Here is a 19,423-nt window from a genome sequence, read left to right on the forward strand (position 1 = left end):
AAGGTGGTCTGGTACTCCCATCTCTTTAAGAATTTGCCACAGTTTGTTGTGATCCACACAATCAAAGGCTTTAGTGTAGTCAATGAAGCAGAAATAGACGTTTTTCTGGAATTCTCTTGCTTTCTCCATGTTGGCAATTTGATCTCTAGTTCCTCTGCCTCTTCGAAACCCCGCTTGTACTTCCGGTAGTTCTCGGTTCGCATACGGCTGAAGCCTAGCTTGTAGGATTTTGAGCATCACCTTGCTGGCATGTGAAATGAGTGCAATTGTACGGTAGTTTGAACACTCTTTGGCATTGCCCTTCTTTGGAATTGGAAAGTAAACTGACCTTTTCCAGTCTTGTAGCCACTGCTGAGTGTTCCAAATTTGTTGGCATATTGAGTGCAGCACTTTAACAGCATCATCTTTTAGGATTTTAAATAGCTCAGCTGGAATACTGTCATCTCCGCTAGCTTTGTTGTTACTAATGCTTCCTAAGGCCCACTTGACTTCACTCTCAAGGATGTCCGGCTCAAGTTCAGTGACTGCACTATCATGGCTATCAGGGACATTCAGATCTGTCCTGTATAGTTCTTCTGTGTATTCTTGCCACCTCTTCTTAATCTCATCTGCTTCTGTTAGGTCCCTGCCTTCTTTGTCCTTTATCATGCCCGTCTTTGCACAAAACGTTCCCTTGAGATCTCCGATTTTCTTGAAGAGATCTCTAGTCTTTCCCATTCTGTTGTTTTCCTCGATTTCTTTGCATTGTTCATTTAAGAAGGCCTTCTTGTGTCTCCTTGCTATTCTCTGGAACTCTGCATTCAGTTGGTTATATCTTCCCCTTTCTCCCTTGCTTTTCGCTTCCCTTCTTTCTTCAGCTACCTGTAAAGCCTCATCAGACAGCCACTTGGCTTTCTTGCATTTCTTTTTCTTTGGGATGGATTGAGTTGCTGCCTCCTGAACAATGTTACGGACCTCCGTCCATAGATCCTCAGGCACTCTGTCAATCAGGTCTAATCCCTGAAATCTATTCCTCACCTCCACTGTATATTCATAAGGGATACGATTTAGGTCATACCTGAATGGTTTAGTGGTTTTCCCTACGTTCTTCAGTTTAAGCCGAAATTTTGCAAGCAGCAGCTCATGATCTGAGCCACAGTCAGCTCCAGGTCTTGTTTTTACTGACTGTCTAGAGCTTCTCCATCTTTGGCTGCAAAGGACATAATCAATCTGATTTCGATATTGACCATCTGGTGATGTCCATGTGTAGAGTCGCCTCTTGTGCTGCTGGAAAACAGTGTTTGCTATGATCAGCGTGTTCTCTTGGCAAAACTCGATTAGCCTTGTCCTGCTTCATTTTGTACACCAAGGCCATGCCTGCCTGTTATCCCGGTGATTTCTTGACTTCCTACTTTAGCATTCCAATCCCCTATGATGAAGAGGACATCTTTTTTTGGTGTTAGTTCTAGAAGGTGTTGTAGGTCTTCATAGAACCGATCAACCTCAGCTTCTTCAGCATCAGTGGTTGGGGCATAGACTTGAATTACTGTGATGTTGAATGGTTTGCCTCAGATTCGTACTGAGATCATTCTATCGTTTTTGAGATTGTACCCCAGTACTGCTTTTCCCACCCTTTGTTGACTATGAGTGCTACTCCATTTCTTCTAAGGGATTCTTGCCCACAGTAGTAGATATGATGGTCACCTGAATTAAATTCGCCCATGCTTGTCCATTTTAGTTCGCTGATTCCCAAGATGTCGATGTTCAGTCTTGCCATCTCATGTTTGACCACCTCCAGCTTACCTTGATTCATTGATCTGACATTCCAGGTTCTTAAACAATATTGTTCTTTACAGCGTCGGACTTTCTTTTCACCACCAGACACATCCACAGCTGAGTGTCCTTTCGGCTTTGGCCCAGCCGCTTCACTCTTTCTGGCGCTACTTGGAAATACCCTCTGCTCTTCCCCAGTATATAAATCTTTTAAATAAGTAATATAAATAACAGTAAATAACTACAGCTCTTTTGAACATTCATACTGACACGTTATCATCCACGGCAGAATGAAAGACTCTCATGGCACTATACCTTCACTAGATTAGTCATAGATGCCCTCAGATAGTTCGGGATAATAGCCAGCAACAGAGGATCACGTGACAGGACTTCATGTCGAAAAAGAGCTCCCCATGTGATCTGGGTGGAAGAGCGCAAGAACTAGGAGAAAGCAAGGAAACTATTAGGCTGAGATAGCTATCAGAAAAACATGAACTCTAATACTTAAATGACAATGCTGATCCACAGTGACCACCCAACTTGCATTGGTTAATACTGCAAGCTCAACTGAAACCAAAGAGTAATACTTCCAAGACACATGTCAAAACAACAGATGCAGAAACAACTGTATAACATATACACCACCATTTGCTATTGCAAGTTAAGAACATAAGAAAAGCCATGCTGGATCAGACTGAGGGTCCATCTAATCCAGCATTCTGTTCACACAGTGGCCAACCAGCTGCCCACAGGAAATCCACAAGCAGGACATGAGTGGAACAGCACTCTCCCACCCATGTTCCCCAGCAACTGGAGTACTGAAGGTAGCATATAGCCATCAGGACTAGTAGCCATTGATAGCTTTCTCCTCCATAAATTTGTCCAATCCCCCTTTAAAGCCATCCAAACTGGTGGCCACCAATACATCTTGTGGAAATGAATTCCATACTTTAACTATGTGCTATGTGAAGAACTACTTCCTTTTATCTGTCCTGAATCTCCCACCAATCAGCTTCATGAGATGACCCTGGGCTGTAGTATTATGACAGAGGAAGAAAAATGTCTCCCTATCCACTTTCTCCATACCGTGCATAATTTTGTACACTTCTATCATGTCTCCCCCTTACTCGCCCTTTTTCTAAGCTAAACAATCCCAGCTGTTTAACTTTTCCTATAGCGGAGTTGCTCCAGCCCCGATTATTTTATTTGTTCTTTTCTTCACTTTTTCCAGCTCTACAATATTTTTTTGCTTTAGAGGAGGAAAAGACAGAGACTCAAATGTGCGATAGTCACTTTCAAGTGTTGCATAGATAGACTAAATCAGCCTCAGTACAGAGGGTTTAGGTTACGGGTCATGCTGACTCCAACAAAGTCTTTCTTCAACTAAGGGGGACATACAAAACACTTTGAAAAATTGGCAGCTCTTAAGTTCATTAGAGACACACCACCCATGTAGCTGATTTTTATACTTAAGTTGCTGGAGAACTTCCTCGTTTACCTGACTAGGGTGGGTTGTGAAAGCTAGAAATGACTCGAGGTATTTTCCCAAGTTGACAGGTGTTTCCACATCTGAATCAGAGCCCTGTTGGGAGGAGAAGGGAGATGAAGCAAACTGAGACCTAATGTGAGTCAGATGACAAGTAGCCACATCGTAGCTACAGAAGAGCTTGCTTACTCATGGAACCCCATAACTGTGGGTTTGTGTCTGCAGTCTTCAACCACACAATTAGAAGCAGCATTACCACCACCCAACTCACAGCTCTGAATTTGAAGGTAAAGGAAGATATAGCAACTCTTCATTGCCATGGAAGACTCCAGGCCATGACCACCATTGTGTAAGCTGCAGGCTCGGTGTGTTATGTTTCTGGCAATTATTTGGGTGATTGCCTGTCAACTGCACTCCCAGAATGGGAGAAAATAAGCATAACAATGTGGAAATCAGAAAGAGAAGTAGGAAGAACTGCAGCATGTCTGCTAATAATTGCATTTCTGAGTTGCTTCTCCATAAGGTGGAAATGCCTTAATAACCTGCCATGGAAATCCCTAAGGTTAGGGCAGGGGGGCAACATCACTGTAGAAGACTCACATACACAGTCAATATGTTGTAATAACCATAATGGTTGGAACAATTAATACCGTACTGCAACAAATAGATGACAATGATGTTCCTAAAAGCGTACTCAACCACTGGTTTCATTCCTAAGATGACAGCTGTCAGGACTCAAATGTGCCTAGAACCCTCTTCCTCTGACCTGGAAGTACTGATCCCTAATCCTAGAAGTGCAAAGGCTGGCTATAAGTAATGCCTATCCCCAGAAGCACAGTATTACTATGTTCCATACTCCAGGACCAAGCTAGCATTAACAACATGTCCCAGAACTGAGCTCAGTGAGAACTCTGGGCAACTCTTTAAGCACAGCTGGCAAAGGCATAAGCCACTCAGCCAGTACTCCTTCCTTCCTTTGGATATGGCACTAGTGGGCCCAAACTATTCTCTGTGCCAAGTGCTTATGTTTGATCTCAGAGGTTTGCATGGACAAATCTGCTCCACAAAAGCTAAGGCAATGACTGCAATGTCACTGTACAGGCTTAGGCACTGTAAGAGGAGGATACAGCAGGGATAAATAGCTTGGCACTCTCCAGGTCAAAACATTTGCTTAGATATTGGACTATGACATTACTCAGAGGAGTGAGTAACTTTCATTTCCATCTGATAAGCATGGAAATAATTTTTCTAACAGTTACTGCTGGCAACATCCTTACCATTCTCTTCACATTTACTGGAAAGAAATAGGACTTGTATGTAGTTCAACCTAGGCATGAGGATTATGTAATAGCCTCTGAAAAACAGTCTTGCAAGAATGCCTTCTGATGGAAAACTCACCACCAATGCACACAGCTGGCTGCCCAAAGAACACAAGACTTGGCAAAGTCTCTTCAAGAAAACATAATGCTTCTCTACTAGGCCTTCACCATCTGCAGTCCTGAAAAGTACAGGCAAAAAAAATCACACTTATGCACAACTAGGGAAGAATGTAAATGTGAGTTAAATCTCTATTTGTAAGCTAAAATAGTATCAAACTTTCACAAGAAACCTTACTGGATCAAGTTCCAGTGGTCATAACTCTGAACTTCCATTACGTTTTCTGCAGGAAAGGTCACAAAGAAGGGCATTGAAAGCAAGGCTTGTTTTGGTTGAACGGTTTTTATAACATACCTGCCTTTTGACAATATGCTTCAGGAGGTAAGGTATGACCCAGTCACTACACCAAAAAGCAGCGTGTGGAAGGCATCACAAGATAATCACATCAGTTCTAAGTAGACTAGCATAGTGAAGGAAAAACCTAGTATCCATTGGCATGGTCTGGTGCTCACACCATGCAAGGGTACATTCCACTAACAGATTTGTGGGAAAATCATCTTAAGATCAAGAGTAACAAGAGAATCAGGTCTCAATGTTCTCATGTGTAGACTGCTGTGGAACCTTCAAACCCAGTTGAAAGGAGCCTAAAACCACAAAGAATGCCTGTATGGTTGTGTTTCTTGGGATCAGTTTCAGTTGTTGCAGCCTGATGATGTGGACAAGATCCTTGAATCAGTCTGTCCCACCACATGTAAGCTTAACCCTTGCCCATCTTGGCTAATACGATCTAGCAGGGGTGGACTGATTGGCCAGGTGCAGGGGGTGGTAAATGCTTCACTCTGTCAGGGGGTGGTGCCTGTCCCCTTGAAAGAGGCTGTAGTGCTCCCTCTCCTGAAGAGGACCTCCCGGGACCCAGAGGTGTGTGAGAATTATTGCCCCATTGCTAATATCCCCTTTTGGGGCAAGGTGCTTGAGCCTGTGCTGGCTGGGCAGCTTAGACGTTCTTGGAGGAAACTGATTCCTCCAAGACCCATTTCAGTCTGGTTCCAGGCCAGGGTATGGCAATGAAACAGCCTTGGTCGCTCTGACTAACAACCTATTAAGGGTGAAAGATGGGGGAGTGCTACCCTGTTGATCTTCCTGGATCTCCCAGCGACTTTTGACACCATTGATCATGGTGTCTTACTGGATCGGCTCTGCAGGATGGGAGTTGGGGGCACTGTGTTACAGTGGTTCCTCTCCTACCTGCAGGGCCGATTCCAGAGAGTGGTATTGGGGGATTCCTGTTCTACTCCACGGCTATTAGGCTGTGGGATACCATAGGGTTCTATTCTATCCCCCATGCTGTTTAACATCTATATGAAGCTGTTGGGTGAGGTCATTAGGAGTTTTGGGGTGGGGTGTCACCAGTACACTGATGATACTCGGCTCTATTTCTCCTTGTCGTCAGAGTCGGCTGAGGTGGTGAAGGTGCGGGACCAGTGCTTGAAGGCTATAATGGGCTGGAAGAGGGGCAATAAACTGAAGCTAAATCCTGACAAGACAGAAGCTCTGTGGATTGGTGGTTCCTGAGTCCGGGAATTGGGTAAGCGACCTGTCCTGGATGGGGTTGCACTCCCCCGAAGGAGCAGGTGGTAGCTTGGGAGACCTCCTGGATCCATCTCTGTCACTGCAGCCCCAGGTGGACTCTGTGGCCCGGAGTACTTGGAACCAGCTTCAGCTGATCTGCCAGCTACGGCCTTTCCTGGACAGGGATAACCTAGCCACAGTAGTACATGCGCTGGTAACTTCCCCATTAGACTATTGCAATGCACTTTACATGGGGCTGCCCTTGAAGACGACTCAGAAGTTGCAGCTACTGCAAAATGCAGCAGCTGGACTGCTGACTGGAACATCTCATAAAGATCACATAACACCAGTTTTAAAGGAATTGCACCGACTGCCAATTTGCTTCCAGATGGAATTCAAGGTTCTGGTGATGACATTTAAAGCCCTAAGCGGTTTGGGACCTTAATATTTGAGCGAGCGCCTCTCCCTGTATACACTTGCCTGAGGACTGAGATCTGTTGGAAGGATCCTCCTCTGTGTCCCACAATGAGAGACATACACTATGGTGGGATGTGGGAGAGGGCCTTCTCTGCTGTGGCACTCTGATTGTGGAATGCCCTCCCCTTGGAGGCCTGATTTGCGCGTACATTGGTTTCATTTCAGTGCCAAGTAAAAACATGGCTTTTCACCAAAGCCTTTAAGGGCTAAATGCATTCCCTAAAATAGCACACTGTTTTAACTATTTTATTGTTTTAGATTTTAATTGGTATTAGCTTGTGTAATGGTTTAATATGTTTTTAGCTGTTTATTATTTATTGTTTTATACTGTTTAAATTGATTTTATCTGTATGCCGCCCTGAGATCTTAATGATATAGGACGGGATACAAATGTTTAAAATAAATAAGGGAGCAATCCTATCTAGATAGGTGGCCGCCTCCAAACTCGGAGACCACCGCCTATCCAAAGCAGGGCAGGAGAAGCATGGAGGGGATTGTTCTGTCCGGAGTGGGGAAGGAGGCTACTGTATGACACATAGGATGTGTCGTACAAGCTGTTACGCTCTCCCTGCCCTGGAACGCCCCCAGCTACGCCCCTTTCTGGCCACTCCACGCTCTTCTTGTGAGTGTGGAGGATGGGGCTGTTCCGTGCTGCCTCTGAGGCAGCACGGAATTGCGGGGAGGTTGGTTCTCTGGGTACTGACCTTGGAGTGCAGGCTCCGAGGTCAGTTCCCAGAAAACAACATATCCTACAGCCGTCTAGCCACTGTGTAGTGGCCATTGGATTGCTCCCTAAATGAATAAATAAATATTATGACCCCCTCCTGCAGAAATCAAAATATTATAAAAACCTTGTATTGCACTTTAAAAAACAAATGGTGACTATTCTGAATCTGGCTTAAACACAAACCAGGTCAAGTAGAATCTCTTCCTCTTTAGCAAGAGAAACCAAGGAAGAAAATTCTACTTAGACCTAGAGATGTTTTACAAAGCTGAGCTATGACTGCATGAAACTTCAGCTCTTATTCAACAAATCTTACCTCCTCTGAGACCTAAAGGCTCACAATGATTACACCAGAATCCCATATTCCTGTTTGCTGCCATAACGCTGCATTAAATTAAATCTACATAACTACTATCACTCTGGACTTGTAGACAATGGTTTCTGGCCTGGTTTGGGAGGCTGCCTTTGAAGACAGTTTGGAAGCTTCAGCTGGTGCAGAATGTAGCTGCCCAATTCTTTCTGGGGGACAAGCAACTGGAACATATGACACCAATTCTGTACTGGCTACCGTGCTTGCTAGTGAATTTTTGGACTCAATTCAAAGTGCTCATTGTTACCTTTAAGGCCCTAAGGTGCTTGAAATCAGGTTATTTGAAGGGCCACGTGCACTTGTATGAGCCTGGCCAGGCCGTCCAATCTGCCACAGAGGCCTTGCTCATGTGCCTACCAGTAAGATGCATCAGGCTGGCAGGCAGGAGAAACAGAACCTTATCGGTGGTGGCCCCAACTTTGTGGAACTCTTCCCTCTGGAAGTGCATTTGTTTTCTAGCCTGACTGCTTTTAAATACAGTCTTAAGACCTGGTTGTTTGAATCTGCTTTTAATTGAACTAATTTTAATTGACTAGCTGATGCCTGTCTGTAGTTGAAAAAATTTAATGGAAGCTGCTATTTTATTGGGGCATTTAAAAATATTACTAGTATTTTGTCTTTGTAACAGTTTGTTTTTAATTTTGTAAACTGTCTTTCTGCCTAGAAAGGCAGTGTATGAATACATAAAATAGAGAGGTTGATGTGAAGCATTCGATGGCGTGCATTTGGCAGCTTTGTCCATCCTTAAGCTAAGAACATACAATGGTGGTCACCTAATGGCTGTAATATATGAGACCAATAAGCTGTTCTGCAACAAAACTAAAAGCAGCTTGTTTCCATTAGGGCTCATCATGGGTTCACAGCAACAGACAGTACTACTCACTGGGCGGCAGAGAGAATGTAGTGCATAGCAACATCGCCAAACAAAACCATCAATGGCTTGCGGTCCTCCAGTTTCCCCTACACAGAAAGCAAACGGAATCTTTGTCACAATATACAAAATGTGCTCTTCAACAGCAACCAGGAGCTGGAAGTTCATTATCTATCGCTAATACATGGATGCTTCCTTTGCCGACGTGAGCAATACAAAAGACAAAGATGAAAAACATGGTAACAGTTAATTATACATTTCAATTTTTTCTCCATCCTCAATGCTGCCACAGCTCACTGTGTAATAACAGACAGAGCTACAAAAATAGGATTCATCCAGCATTCAAACGACAGCAATCAGCACATCAAGACTCTCTCTGGAGAACTCCTTCTTCCTGAATGACCAGCCCCCACATAAGCTGCCAAACAGGGAAAGTCCATACCAGGAGGAAATCCTTAATAGCCAAGATATACCTTCATAGCCTTTCAGTGCTTAGTCCTGTTTTATACCTATGGACACAGTTCATGCACAGAACCACATGGAGACAGAGAAGAAAAACTCACTTTCCTGCTGACCACAATCAAGAGGCACTCCGCTGCTCCCACTTGAAGTTCTGGCTCATTCAAGAGAAGGCACAACATCTCTAGGAGCTTGCAGTTATCTGCTGTGATGTGACTCATAGCCACCCAATCAATGTAGCCGGCCAGCGTACTGAGTGCTGCTATCCCTACTCGACAATTTGCTTGTGCCTGTGGACAGACAGCAATTGAGAGGACAGACAACAATTGATTCTGTAATCTATTTCACACAGTTCCAAAGGACCAATAATACTTTGGCACCACTCACAGATCACATTGAAAGGTTAACATACATTGCCAGACTGTAAAGATTTACTAGATTTTCGCTCTGGTGCAACCCACTCAGTACCCTGCAGATGTAATTTCCCCTACAGATCTAGAATAAAGTTATAGCAGCTTTCTGAAAGTACCCAAACACACTTATGAAAGATGGTTTGGAAAAACCAGTTTAGGATGCATTTGTTTCCCCTTCTACCCTACCATAACTCTCTCTCCAAATAAAGTGAGCAGCTTCCTCATGTTCTTCAGCTTCCTCATGTTCTTTAGCCCTCTGAAGCTAAATGCAAATGTATTATTTATTTGGGATATTTTTGAATTGCCCCTCTGCTCAATGAGTGCTTGAGGCAATGTACAATAAAAATAGAAAGAATACATAAAAACACAAAAACCTAAAATGTATTTTAAAACAAAGAATTAATAATAAAAACAGAGAGTGGCATTAACTATTACTATTAAAAGCTTGGCGGAACAATAACATCTTCACCAGCTGCCTAAATTTAGTACTGCTTTTGATGTTGATCTTATGTGTGTGGATTTTAATGTGTGTTTTACCTGTATTTATGCAAATTACCCTGAGCACAAGCTGTATGGGGGAACGAATGAATGGATATAGGTGTCAAAAGGAGTTAGCACTATGTAAAGCAGAATGTTTTGTGCTTCCTGCTCTGGCTCCACTTACTTTTGGTTCTTGAGATACATCCATTTTCTGAAAAAGAGAATAAAGAGTGAATGAGCTACTGAAGTGCACTTGGCTTCTTGCTACTATTTCCCAGTCCTCATCTTAGTGTAGAGGACACAGCCATAGGGATGTTTCAATAAATTCTTCAGTGAAACAAGCTGAACAAGACCAAATTAGCTATTAGGAGATCACCATTGCAATCTCATTTCAATGTCCTTTGTTTCCACTATAAGGGGTGAGTCACAGGTTCAAGTGTATGGAAAGAGAGTCACTATCAAAGGCTCACATATCACCTCTCTTCCATCCTGAGATGGAAGCAGCATCTCTGATGGATGAAGTTTGCAGTTCTACTGAGAAAGCTTAGGACCACTTTACACATTATGTTCTTATCATGAAAATGTGGTGCAGGCACTACAAATGCAGTATGAGAGGAAGACAAATGCATAATTGGAAAGATGTGTGCACTGATATGGAAGTGCGCCATGAAGCCCACAACTGGCCAGGACTCCGTTCCATGTAAAATAACACATCTTTCGCTTATCATTTGAAAGGTTGCCTCCAGTGATCCATGAATGAATCAACAAGTTCAGTAGGTCAAACCACACCAGAATTCTTTATTCAAGTAGACAGGGCTTGTTATTGCAGAATAGCAACTTCATAAGCTTGACTGTATCAACATGTTCTCCAAACTCTGACAAAGCCACTGTAGAAAAATATCCCACCCCCTATGCCATTACATATTTCAGTTTGAAACACATTTTTGTTTATACCCTCCCAGCAACAACCTGTTAAACATCTTAGGTATTTCATAAACAAAGATATTACCCTTGAATAATTCTATACTGAAAGATTACAGAATCAGGGTTTCTTAAATGAATATGAAAGAAGGACAATTCCTGTGCTTTTCAATAGTTAAATAACAGGGAGAATATCAAGAGGTGCAATTTCTCATCACAGTGCTGTACTGGTGGGAGACAACAGAGAGTACCTATTGAAACTCTCCCTTTTACACAATTATGAAAGTTTGGTTACATGTTGAGTATGGTGCTCTTATATTCAAGATGTAATGGAAGTCTGGGTCTTTAATAATTGCCCTACATATGCAAAGATTTATATGGTGCTGATGCCTTATTCAATTATACCAATGATTTGAGGTGGCACAGATTACAAACAGCAAACATCTTGCAAAGCTAGAAAGCCCACAACCCACATTTCTAGTTCGATTTCTGTGGGTGTGTCTCATATACTCTCCAAGATGAAAAGCAACCCCAGAAATAACAGGTTTAACCTTAGTGCCAAATAGACCCAATTAGTTTTTCAGCTTTCTTATGTATGAAGATTCTACCAAAATAAATCTCTGCTACAAGATTTTGCCTTGAAAACTCCATATTCTAATTTCCAAAGTGGAATCAGCACATATTCCAGGCATGAGCCTCATCCGCTCCCCACAACAGACACACATTGCAAAGAACTCTTCACAGTAAATCAACCCAGGTTTGTGTGCGACGTGACAGTACAGAACCCCTTGTAATTACTTCCCCCTAAACAAAACAGGCAATGCTAGCAGCAGAAAAACAACCCTCAAAGATTACCTTACACAAACAACTCAAAAGATGTGCTAACCTGTGGAGGACATCTTATTCCTGGGACACTTCAACCTTGCCAATTAAGAGGTTTCTATAATTAGCCAAAGAAACTGTACCTACAAGCCTTAGCATCAGTGCATACCTCACTTTGGAAAGCATTCAATTAAGGCTGCAATCCTAAACTTATTTGTAAGTCCCACAAAAATCAATGCAACTTAGTTTTAAGTGAATATGGCTAGGATCAGACTAACTGATGCAAGTACTCCCAGTCCTCATTGTTCTTTTAGAACAAAGAATTAAAAGTTTTATGAATGGGTATGTGTTATATTGAACATGCCAAGGAATCAAGGCTGATCTATTCCTTCCTGCAAGTGGGGTGCAGTCTTCTAGTACTGCCTGACTTACTCCAAACAGATAAGGATTAAAAACAAAACAAAACATGGTATGCATATAAACGTCTAAAGGTTTGTTATTACAATGTTGTTGACACTACAAATTCATGTCCCAGCTGGAAGCAATGGCCTCAAATAAGTTGCTATTCTGAGAACTTTGCACACTGCTGATTCAGAAGCCATTAACATTTATGGGATGATTGCCTCAGGAAAGGTAGCATCAGCTCTATTTTCTCGACAAAAGGGGCTTGAGAGGCCTTGGTCCACCACAGAATCTGATGTACAAACATCAGCAAACCAAGAGTACGTGTCTTGTATGTCTAAATAACTCACCAGGAACTCAAGATTAGTGATGCTAATGCCAACTGCTGCAACCTAAGAACCTCAATATGGTTCTTTGCTCACAGCAAAATCCTCAAGTGTAGCAATAGTGGTGTCATACCCATGTCACTCCTGAACCCTGAGGATATCTAGTCCTAACTGAGCCAACAGAATGGAGACTCTTACCATGCGTCTGTATTTGTTAACGTTCTGTTGCAAGGTGTTGAGCAGGAAGCTAAAGATCTTCTCCATGTTCTGGGTGAGTGTTTGCTGGATATCCCGTCGTCGTTGAGCTGGCAGCGTCTGGAAAGTCACCACATCTTCTGCCAGACGCAGAAGTATAAACATCACCAGCTCTGTCTGAGTCTCCTAGAGTCCAAAATGAAGAAACAAATAAAAAACAAGAATCACAAACAACCCCCATGATTATGGGAGTAACCTTGAGACTGTTGGAGAGCATCTTTGGATTATGCATAAGGGGTGTATGTATTATGCATATATACTTTGATCCAATTATCTCCTTCAGAAACAAGTACTGAAAAGATGCAACAATCTGACTGTTAGATGTATGGCATACCCCTTGTTTGGAGAGCGTGTCCAGCTCCTTTAACATGTCAGGCCAGTGCTGAGGCCATTCACGCTTGATCATCTCCACTACAATGCGAGAAAGAACATCCTTAATGTGACTTTCTTCCTCTAAAATATTCTGGGTACCCTGTGAATAAAAAATTGAAGCTTTACAAGATGGAAGACAAGAGTTCTAGATCATCCAATATTTACACAGCTGGCTGTAGAGACATATTCCAGAACAAAAGAACTTCTAATAAAGTCATGTAAACAAACCATCTTAAACACTCCGTGAACCAAGACAACTACTACTTTAATAAGATAGACCTTAAAAGGGGATTTCTATCTTGAGTGGGACAATTTACATCCAGACAGATTAGTAAGCCTAAGGGTGGTTTGAATTTCAATACTAATTCTCCTTTATAATGTCAAACAACCTTTTCTACAGAAGTGATGGCTGTACTACTGAACTGAACCCTGTTCCAGAGGTAAGCCTCAAGCTGTGTTCCTTGCTTGTGGGTTTCACAAACACAAGCAATTTCTGTGCCTTCCATAGTTGATGAGTATAGTTTCTCTTTTCATCACTAAGAAATCACTAATCAATAAAGGATTTTCTTCCAGTTATAAAGCAAACTAACTGCAGAGTCTACAAGTGAACCGAAGGCTGTCTTATGGTAGTGACACTCTTACTTCCCTGAAAAACATTCTACCACTAAAAAATAGCGTAGCAATTTAGCTTCATTAATAGCTAGACTCACAGTTGATATGAGTCCCATGACGTTGTTCTTCAAATAGACTTTCTCAAGCCGACCCATAGTGTTCCATCGGAACCTGTCCAATAAAACACAAAGGGATCAAACTCTACATTACGCTGATAACTACAGCATGGTGACTTTTGCTAAAATAGGTAGGACAAGACAGAAATTCAGTTCTCAAGCTGCTGCACTGGAATCTTCCCAATGAAGACACAGAAAACCCCAAGACAGAATGCAGAAGCCTGAAGTGTTTGGGGCTTTTTAGTTTGGAAAAAAGATGACTAACCATGCAATCCTATACATGTCTACTTAGAAATATGTCCCAGTGAGTTCAATGGGACTTACTCCCAGATAATTGGGTATCAGATCATAGCATAAGGAGGAACATGATAAAAGTTTATAAAATTATGTATGGTGTAGACGAAAGTGGATACAGAAAATATTTTCTCTCTCTTCTTTAAGACTAGAATGAAATTTCATTGGTCACCCAATGAAAATGACTGGTAGCAGATCCGAACCAAGCAAAAAACAAGCAAAGTACAAAACACATAATGAACTTACAGAATTCATTACTACAAAATGTGGTGTTGGCCATCGACTTAGATGGCTTTAAAAGGGATTAGACAAATTCATGGAGGATAGGTCTACCGAATGCTACTAGCCATGATAGCTAAATGGGAACAGCTGGCTTAGAGATTGCAACAGAAAACCAGCTGCTGGGTGGCAACAGTAGGATAGGGCTACTGTGGACTCCCAACAAGCATCTGGCTGGTCATACAGGAAAGAGTATCTTAGATCTTCGGTTTGATCCAGCAAGGTTCTTCTTACATTCTCTGCCAGTATCTAGTCCCTTCGGAAACCATTTGAGAAATATCATTTAAGAGTAGACCAGTTAACTAGCCTATTAGCACAAGAGAGAAAGTAGGGAGGAGCCAATACTATACGCATAGAAAAATAAGATGTTGGATTAACTGATAGCAGAGAGGAAGTGGGATCTCTAGGTAGTTCAACAAAGAGATCACTCTATTGATACAAAACTACCTTCTCTGAGTCATCACTGGGTCTCCTCTGCTATAAACTATAAGAGAGCAATCCTATGTCCCCTAGACAGCATCTGGGGGATAGGATTTTGCGGTTTCCCAGCTCCAAGCTCGTAGACAAGCACTACAAGCTCGTAGCCAGGAAACTGTGCTCCCTGCCCCCTTGTAGCTTGTGCGGAGAGAACAATGCCGCCGCTACCTCTGTGCTCATAACACGGAGCACGCTGGGGTGAAAACAGGGCGGCGATGGGAGACCACGGAAGCTGTTTTAGACAGCTTCCTATGTGGTCTCCAGCCCCATTCCCACCTCCTCCCCGAAGCCACACTTAGATGTGCAAGAACGCGCATCTAAAACAAAGTGCAGGGCAGCTGCAGCACAGGCGGAATCCTCTCCTCCATGCTGCTGCTGCCCTACACTGGATAGGTGGTCGCCTCCGACTTCAGAGGAGGTTGGAGGTGCTTGTCTATCTCTATAGGATTGCTCCCTAAGTGTATTAATAATCAGAGATTATTAGTGACTCCTGCAGGCCTGATTTTCTGCTAGAAAACTTTTTGAAAGTTGCAGTGTCACATCATTGGGTTCAACTGAACTTTCTTACTTCACCACATGCTCCAGAATCTGAAGACCAAAATGCCTGACAATAGCAGTCTGGGTTTTCTCTGCCAACTTCAGTCCACAGGGAACACATACTGGACTCTTTTCTTTAAACTCTTCACAGAACTGAAAAGGAATAAGGAAAGCCAGTTTTTCTAAATGAACAAAATATATTTCTTCCACCAAGATAATGCAATAATAGTGAAAAGACAAACACAACCCCAACACACACACATCACCCAATACTTGTGGGGCTAAAAGGTTCACAGATGAGCTCTAGGCCAGGGCTGGGCAGACTTCAGACTTATAGAATCCACACTTTTTTTTTTTAAAGCAGAACCCCAAGTTCCACCAACTGGACCCAAATGAAGAATAGCAGTTGACGGTCGAAACATACACTTAGAATTAATAAACAGGGTACCTCTGGGCTCATGCTCAGAACAGAAATTGTTTTCAGCACCAGAACTGAGCTCACCGTTCTTTTAGCCACACACACACCCCAGTCACCCCTGAAGCATTCGCCATTTCAGCGGCCTACTTTAGAGGGCAGGAGCCTATTTCATTTGTTGCTATTGTTAAACACTTAGGAGCCAGAAACCCTTGCCAATCTATTTCAAGTTACCCAGAGATCTACCAGAAAATCCTGATCTATCTTCTGCCCACCCTGTTCTAGGCTACATAGACACCATGGATTTGTCAATTACATTCACTCCAGGCAACTTTCTCATTACTGACTTTCTCTGTGGCATTTTATTCCTCTTCTGTCAATTCATAATGCTTTTAACCCAAGTGGTTCTTAAGTTACTAAGGGTGCAATCCTATGCATGCTTAGACAGAACAAAAGTCCTACAACTCCCTGCACTGTAGGACCTTTGTTCTGTCTAAGCATGCATTTTTAGACAGAAAACAGTCCTACACCTCCCAGCATGTCCCAGCCAGCCATGCTAAACATGCACAGGATTGTGCCCTAAGTCACACCACCTCCGCCCAATTGTCTACATACTCATTGTTGCTTTCTACATCAACATCAATCTCCTAGATCTTACACCAAAGGCTCTCCACTATCTCCCTCATAATTGTCTAATCCCTACAGGTCCCAGTTTCTCTCACTGCTCTCTCCATTCTGTAAGCTCATGAGCTAGTGTTCCCTGCTAGTACTGATGATGCCTCCTACATCTTTCCTCTCCTGGCTGAACACTCTCCTCAGATCCCTTGCTTCAGCAATGCCTTTTGGGGACTATTACAGCATCTCCTGAACGGATAACAGAAATACAATGGCACTCCCATCATTATCGTGGGTGCTATTGCCTCCTTTCATTCCAGCAGGGCTCCTCTGTGCACACTGAAGCTATACAAGCAGAAGTTCAACTGGTTCAGCTTTGCTCGTCATTGAAGGATTCCCATCTGTTATTCTTTGGGTCGGTGGAGCTGGCCCTCGCAAGCGGGGGCGGCAATCCTAACCCCGCCACCGCGAGTCCTCTTTCCCTTCACATTTGTCTTGCACAACTGAGGCCCCACCCAGCGGGCACTTTCCCACAACTCCCAGGTCCTTGCGGAGCCCTCAAGGTGGAGCCCGAGCAGGGTAGGGGGAGAAGGCAAGCGGCTTTGCTCCCGGGACGCTTCACCACCATCACGGTGAAGCCGGCCATGCGGACGGCTCCACCTGCAATGGAGACAACCAGCCACGTGGGGGGTCGAGCGAGCTCGAAGAGGGGCCGAAGGGTCGGTTCCTTCGGGGGCTGCGAGGCCCTGTGCGTTTGTCCGCTGAGGTAAGAGGCGTCCGAACCAGCAGGACGAGGAGGTGGAGCCGCCGCAGCAGGGGTGGCCGCGTCCCACGCCCACGGCGGCCGGCCATGTGTTCGCCCAGCTCACTCGCCCCGAACGGGTCCCCGGCGGCGGCGGCGGGTCCCCTCCACCCCGCCGCCCAAAAAAGTTCGCCCGGCTCGAGGGCTCGGCTCAGGCCGCCGCGTGCGGAAAAGGCGCGAGCACGACCCCTCCCGCCGCCGTACCTTGAGGGCCTCCAGACGGTATCGCTGAGTGGAGGCCGGGTCCATCATCACCGTGACCGCCTTCACCAGCTGCTCGCACAGGGTGCTCACCGGGTCCCACGACATGGTGATGGTGATGGGGAGAGGGAGCTTAAGCCGGGGGGGGGGGGGGAGGAAGAGGAGGAGGTGGAAGGAAGAGGAACGGCGGTGTTGCCTAGGGTAACCAGGCACGGGGAGAGGAGGGGAGCAAAGCCGCGCCGGGTCCGACGACCGAAAGGACGCAGTGCGCAGGCGCCAGCGGCCAGGTGACTTTTCGTGCTCAGGGTTTTCGGGACGCCGGCAGTAGATACCATAGACTTCCTCCGTTTCAAAAAAAAAGCGTGTGTAGCTCTATGGTCGATACATAGAGTCAAAATAGTCTAGAATAATTCGCTCCCTTGTCCGAGATGGAACTTTCGGGTTCTTTCAGATTCTTTCTCCCCCCCTGCCCCACGCACACAGTTTCTCCTAGGGCGGAAGTGAAAGATGCCCTCAGCAAACAATTTCCATTTATGTAAGCCGATGGTTTTATTTTCTTGGGCTCCAAGATCACCGTAGACGGTGACTGTAGCCATGAAATTAAAAGACGCTTGCTCCTTGGGAGGAAAGCTATGGCCAACCTAGACAGCATAGTAAGAAGCAGAGACATCACCTTGCCGACAAAGGTCCGTCTAATCAAAGCTATGGTTTTTCCAGTAGCAACGTATGGCTGTGAGACCTGGCCTATAAGGAAGGCTGAGCGCCGAAGAATTGATGCTTTCGAACTGTGGTGCTGGAGAAGACTCTTACGAATCCCCTGGACTGCAAGGAGGTCAAATCAGTCCATCCTAAAGGAAATCAACCCTGAGTGCTCATTGGAAGGACAGATACTGAAGCTGAAGCTCAAATATTTTGGCCACCTAATGTGAAGAGAAAACTCTCTGGAAAAGACCCTGATGCTGGGAAAGACTGAAGGCAAAAGGAGAAGGGGACGGCAGAGGATGAGATGGCTAGATAGCATCACTGATGCAATGAATATGAACTTGAGCACGCGCCGGGAGAGAGCGCAGGACAGGAAGGCCTGGCGTGCTATGGTCCATGGGGTCACGAAGAGTCGGACACGACTGAACGACTGAACAACAACAACAAGCTGATGGTGGGGTCAAAATTATGGAAGCCCTGGCGGGCACTTTCTTAGAGCCTTCTGTTCATGAGACCAGATAATGAAGATATCGTCCATTAATCTCAGGGAGAGAAGAGGCTTTTGGGGACAGGAGCTAAGAAAGCGTTGGTCTAAGTCAGCCAAGAAGATGTTGGCATACTGTGGAGCCAGGCAAGTCGCCGTGACAGTGCCACTGATCTGAAAATATATGTTCTTTCCAAAGCTGAAGTAATCGTGGATAAACACAAAGTGGCAGAGTTGGCTGGCGGGATATACTGTAGCAACTTCAGGGGTTTGGTGGGGTAGAAGAAATAAATATATTTTACATATATATTTCTAGAATATATTTGTATATGAAAGAATAGACTCTTCTGCCTGGCTCAGCACGTGGCTGGATAGATTCATAACATTGTTAAGTGCGCAATCTTATGCATTCCCTGGCTGGGAAATGCTGGGAGTTGTAGGACTTTTTTCTGTCTAAACATGTATAGGATTGCACCCGTAAGTGAATTCAAGGTGTTCCGTTGTGGCCAATAGAGGTATGCAGTAGTTTAGATACTTTGATTTCTTTCTCTTTTTTTAGCGAAGCAAATTCTGTATAATAGGTTACTTGCCTTGCTTTGGATAATTTCTGCCAGGTGACTGTGTGGAAGGTTGTTTCTTTACGTGTGGAGAAATCCAGGATTTTAGCATAGCAGTGACTGGCCACCAACATGTCCACCCAGAAACAAAAGGTAGCAGCAAAGATGGGAAAGAATTCATGCTGTTTCTCACTCAGGTCTCATTTCATGTGGAAAATGTGATTGATCGATTGATTTTTAAACATTTAAGAATGCA

The 19,423-nt window shown here is 44.1% G+C and overlaps 1 protein-coding gene across 5 annotated transcripts in view; it reads right to left on the reverse strand.

Moving 5' to 3' along the window:
- Positions 1-17,707, reverse strand: part of XPO5 (exportin 5) — a 63,303-nt gene extending 45,596 nt beyond the window's left edge. For 3 of the 5 annotated variants that reach the window (XR_014786849.1, XM_084828435.1, XM_084828434.1), the window contains exons 1-11: positions 17,428-17,687; positions 15,423-15,544; positions 13,787-13,859; positions 13,039-13,176; positions 12,648-12,830; positions 10,163-10,189; positions 9,190-9,375; positions 8,639-8,715; positions 4,637-4,736; positions 3,251-3,334; positions 2,068-2,193 (exon numbers count right to left, since the gene is read on the reverse strand). Coding sequence is in view for 4 of the 5 variants with exons in the window: in XM_084828435.1 (XP_084684561.1) it covers positions 2,068-2,193; positions 3,251-3,334; positions 4,637-4,736; positions 8,639-8,715; positions 9,190-9,375; positions 10,163-10,189; positions 12,648-12,830; positions 13,039-13,176; positions 13,787-13,859; positions 15,423-15,544; positions 17,428-17,532 (1,221 nt within the window). In the remaining variant the exon portion in view is untranslated. Of the gene's footprint in view, positions 1-2,067; positions 2,194-3,250; positions 3,335-4,636; positions 4,737-8,638; positions 8,716-9,189; positions 9,376-10,162; positions 10,190-12,647; positions 12,831-13,038; positions 13,177-13,786; positions 13,860-15,422; positions 15,545-17,427 lie in introns of all 5 variants that reach the window. The other 2 variants (XM_084828432.1, XM_084828433.1) reach the window with 2 other exon arrangements.
- Between the last annotated feature and the right edge of the window lie 1,716 nt (positions 17,708-19,423).

This window comes from Heloderma suspectum, chromosome 1 (assembly GCF_057233095.1).
Source record: "Heloderma suspectum isolate Gila_16-S chromosome 1, 16-S_ref, whole genome shotgun sequence".
NCBI lineage: Eukaryota > Metazoa > Chordata > Lepidosauria > Squamata > Helodermatidae > Heloderma > Heloderma suspectum.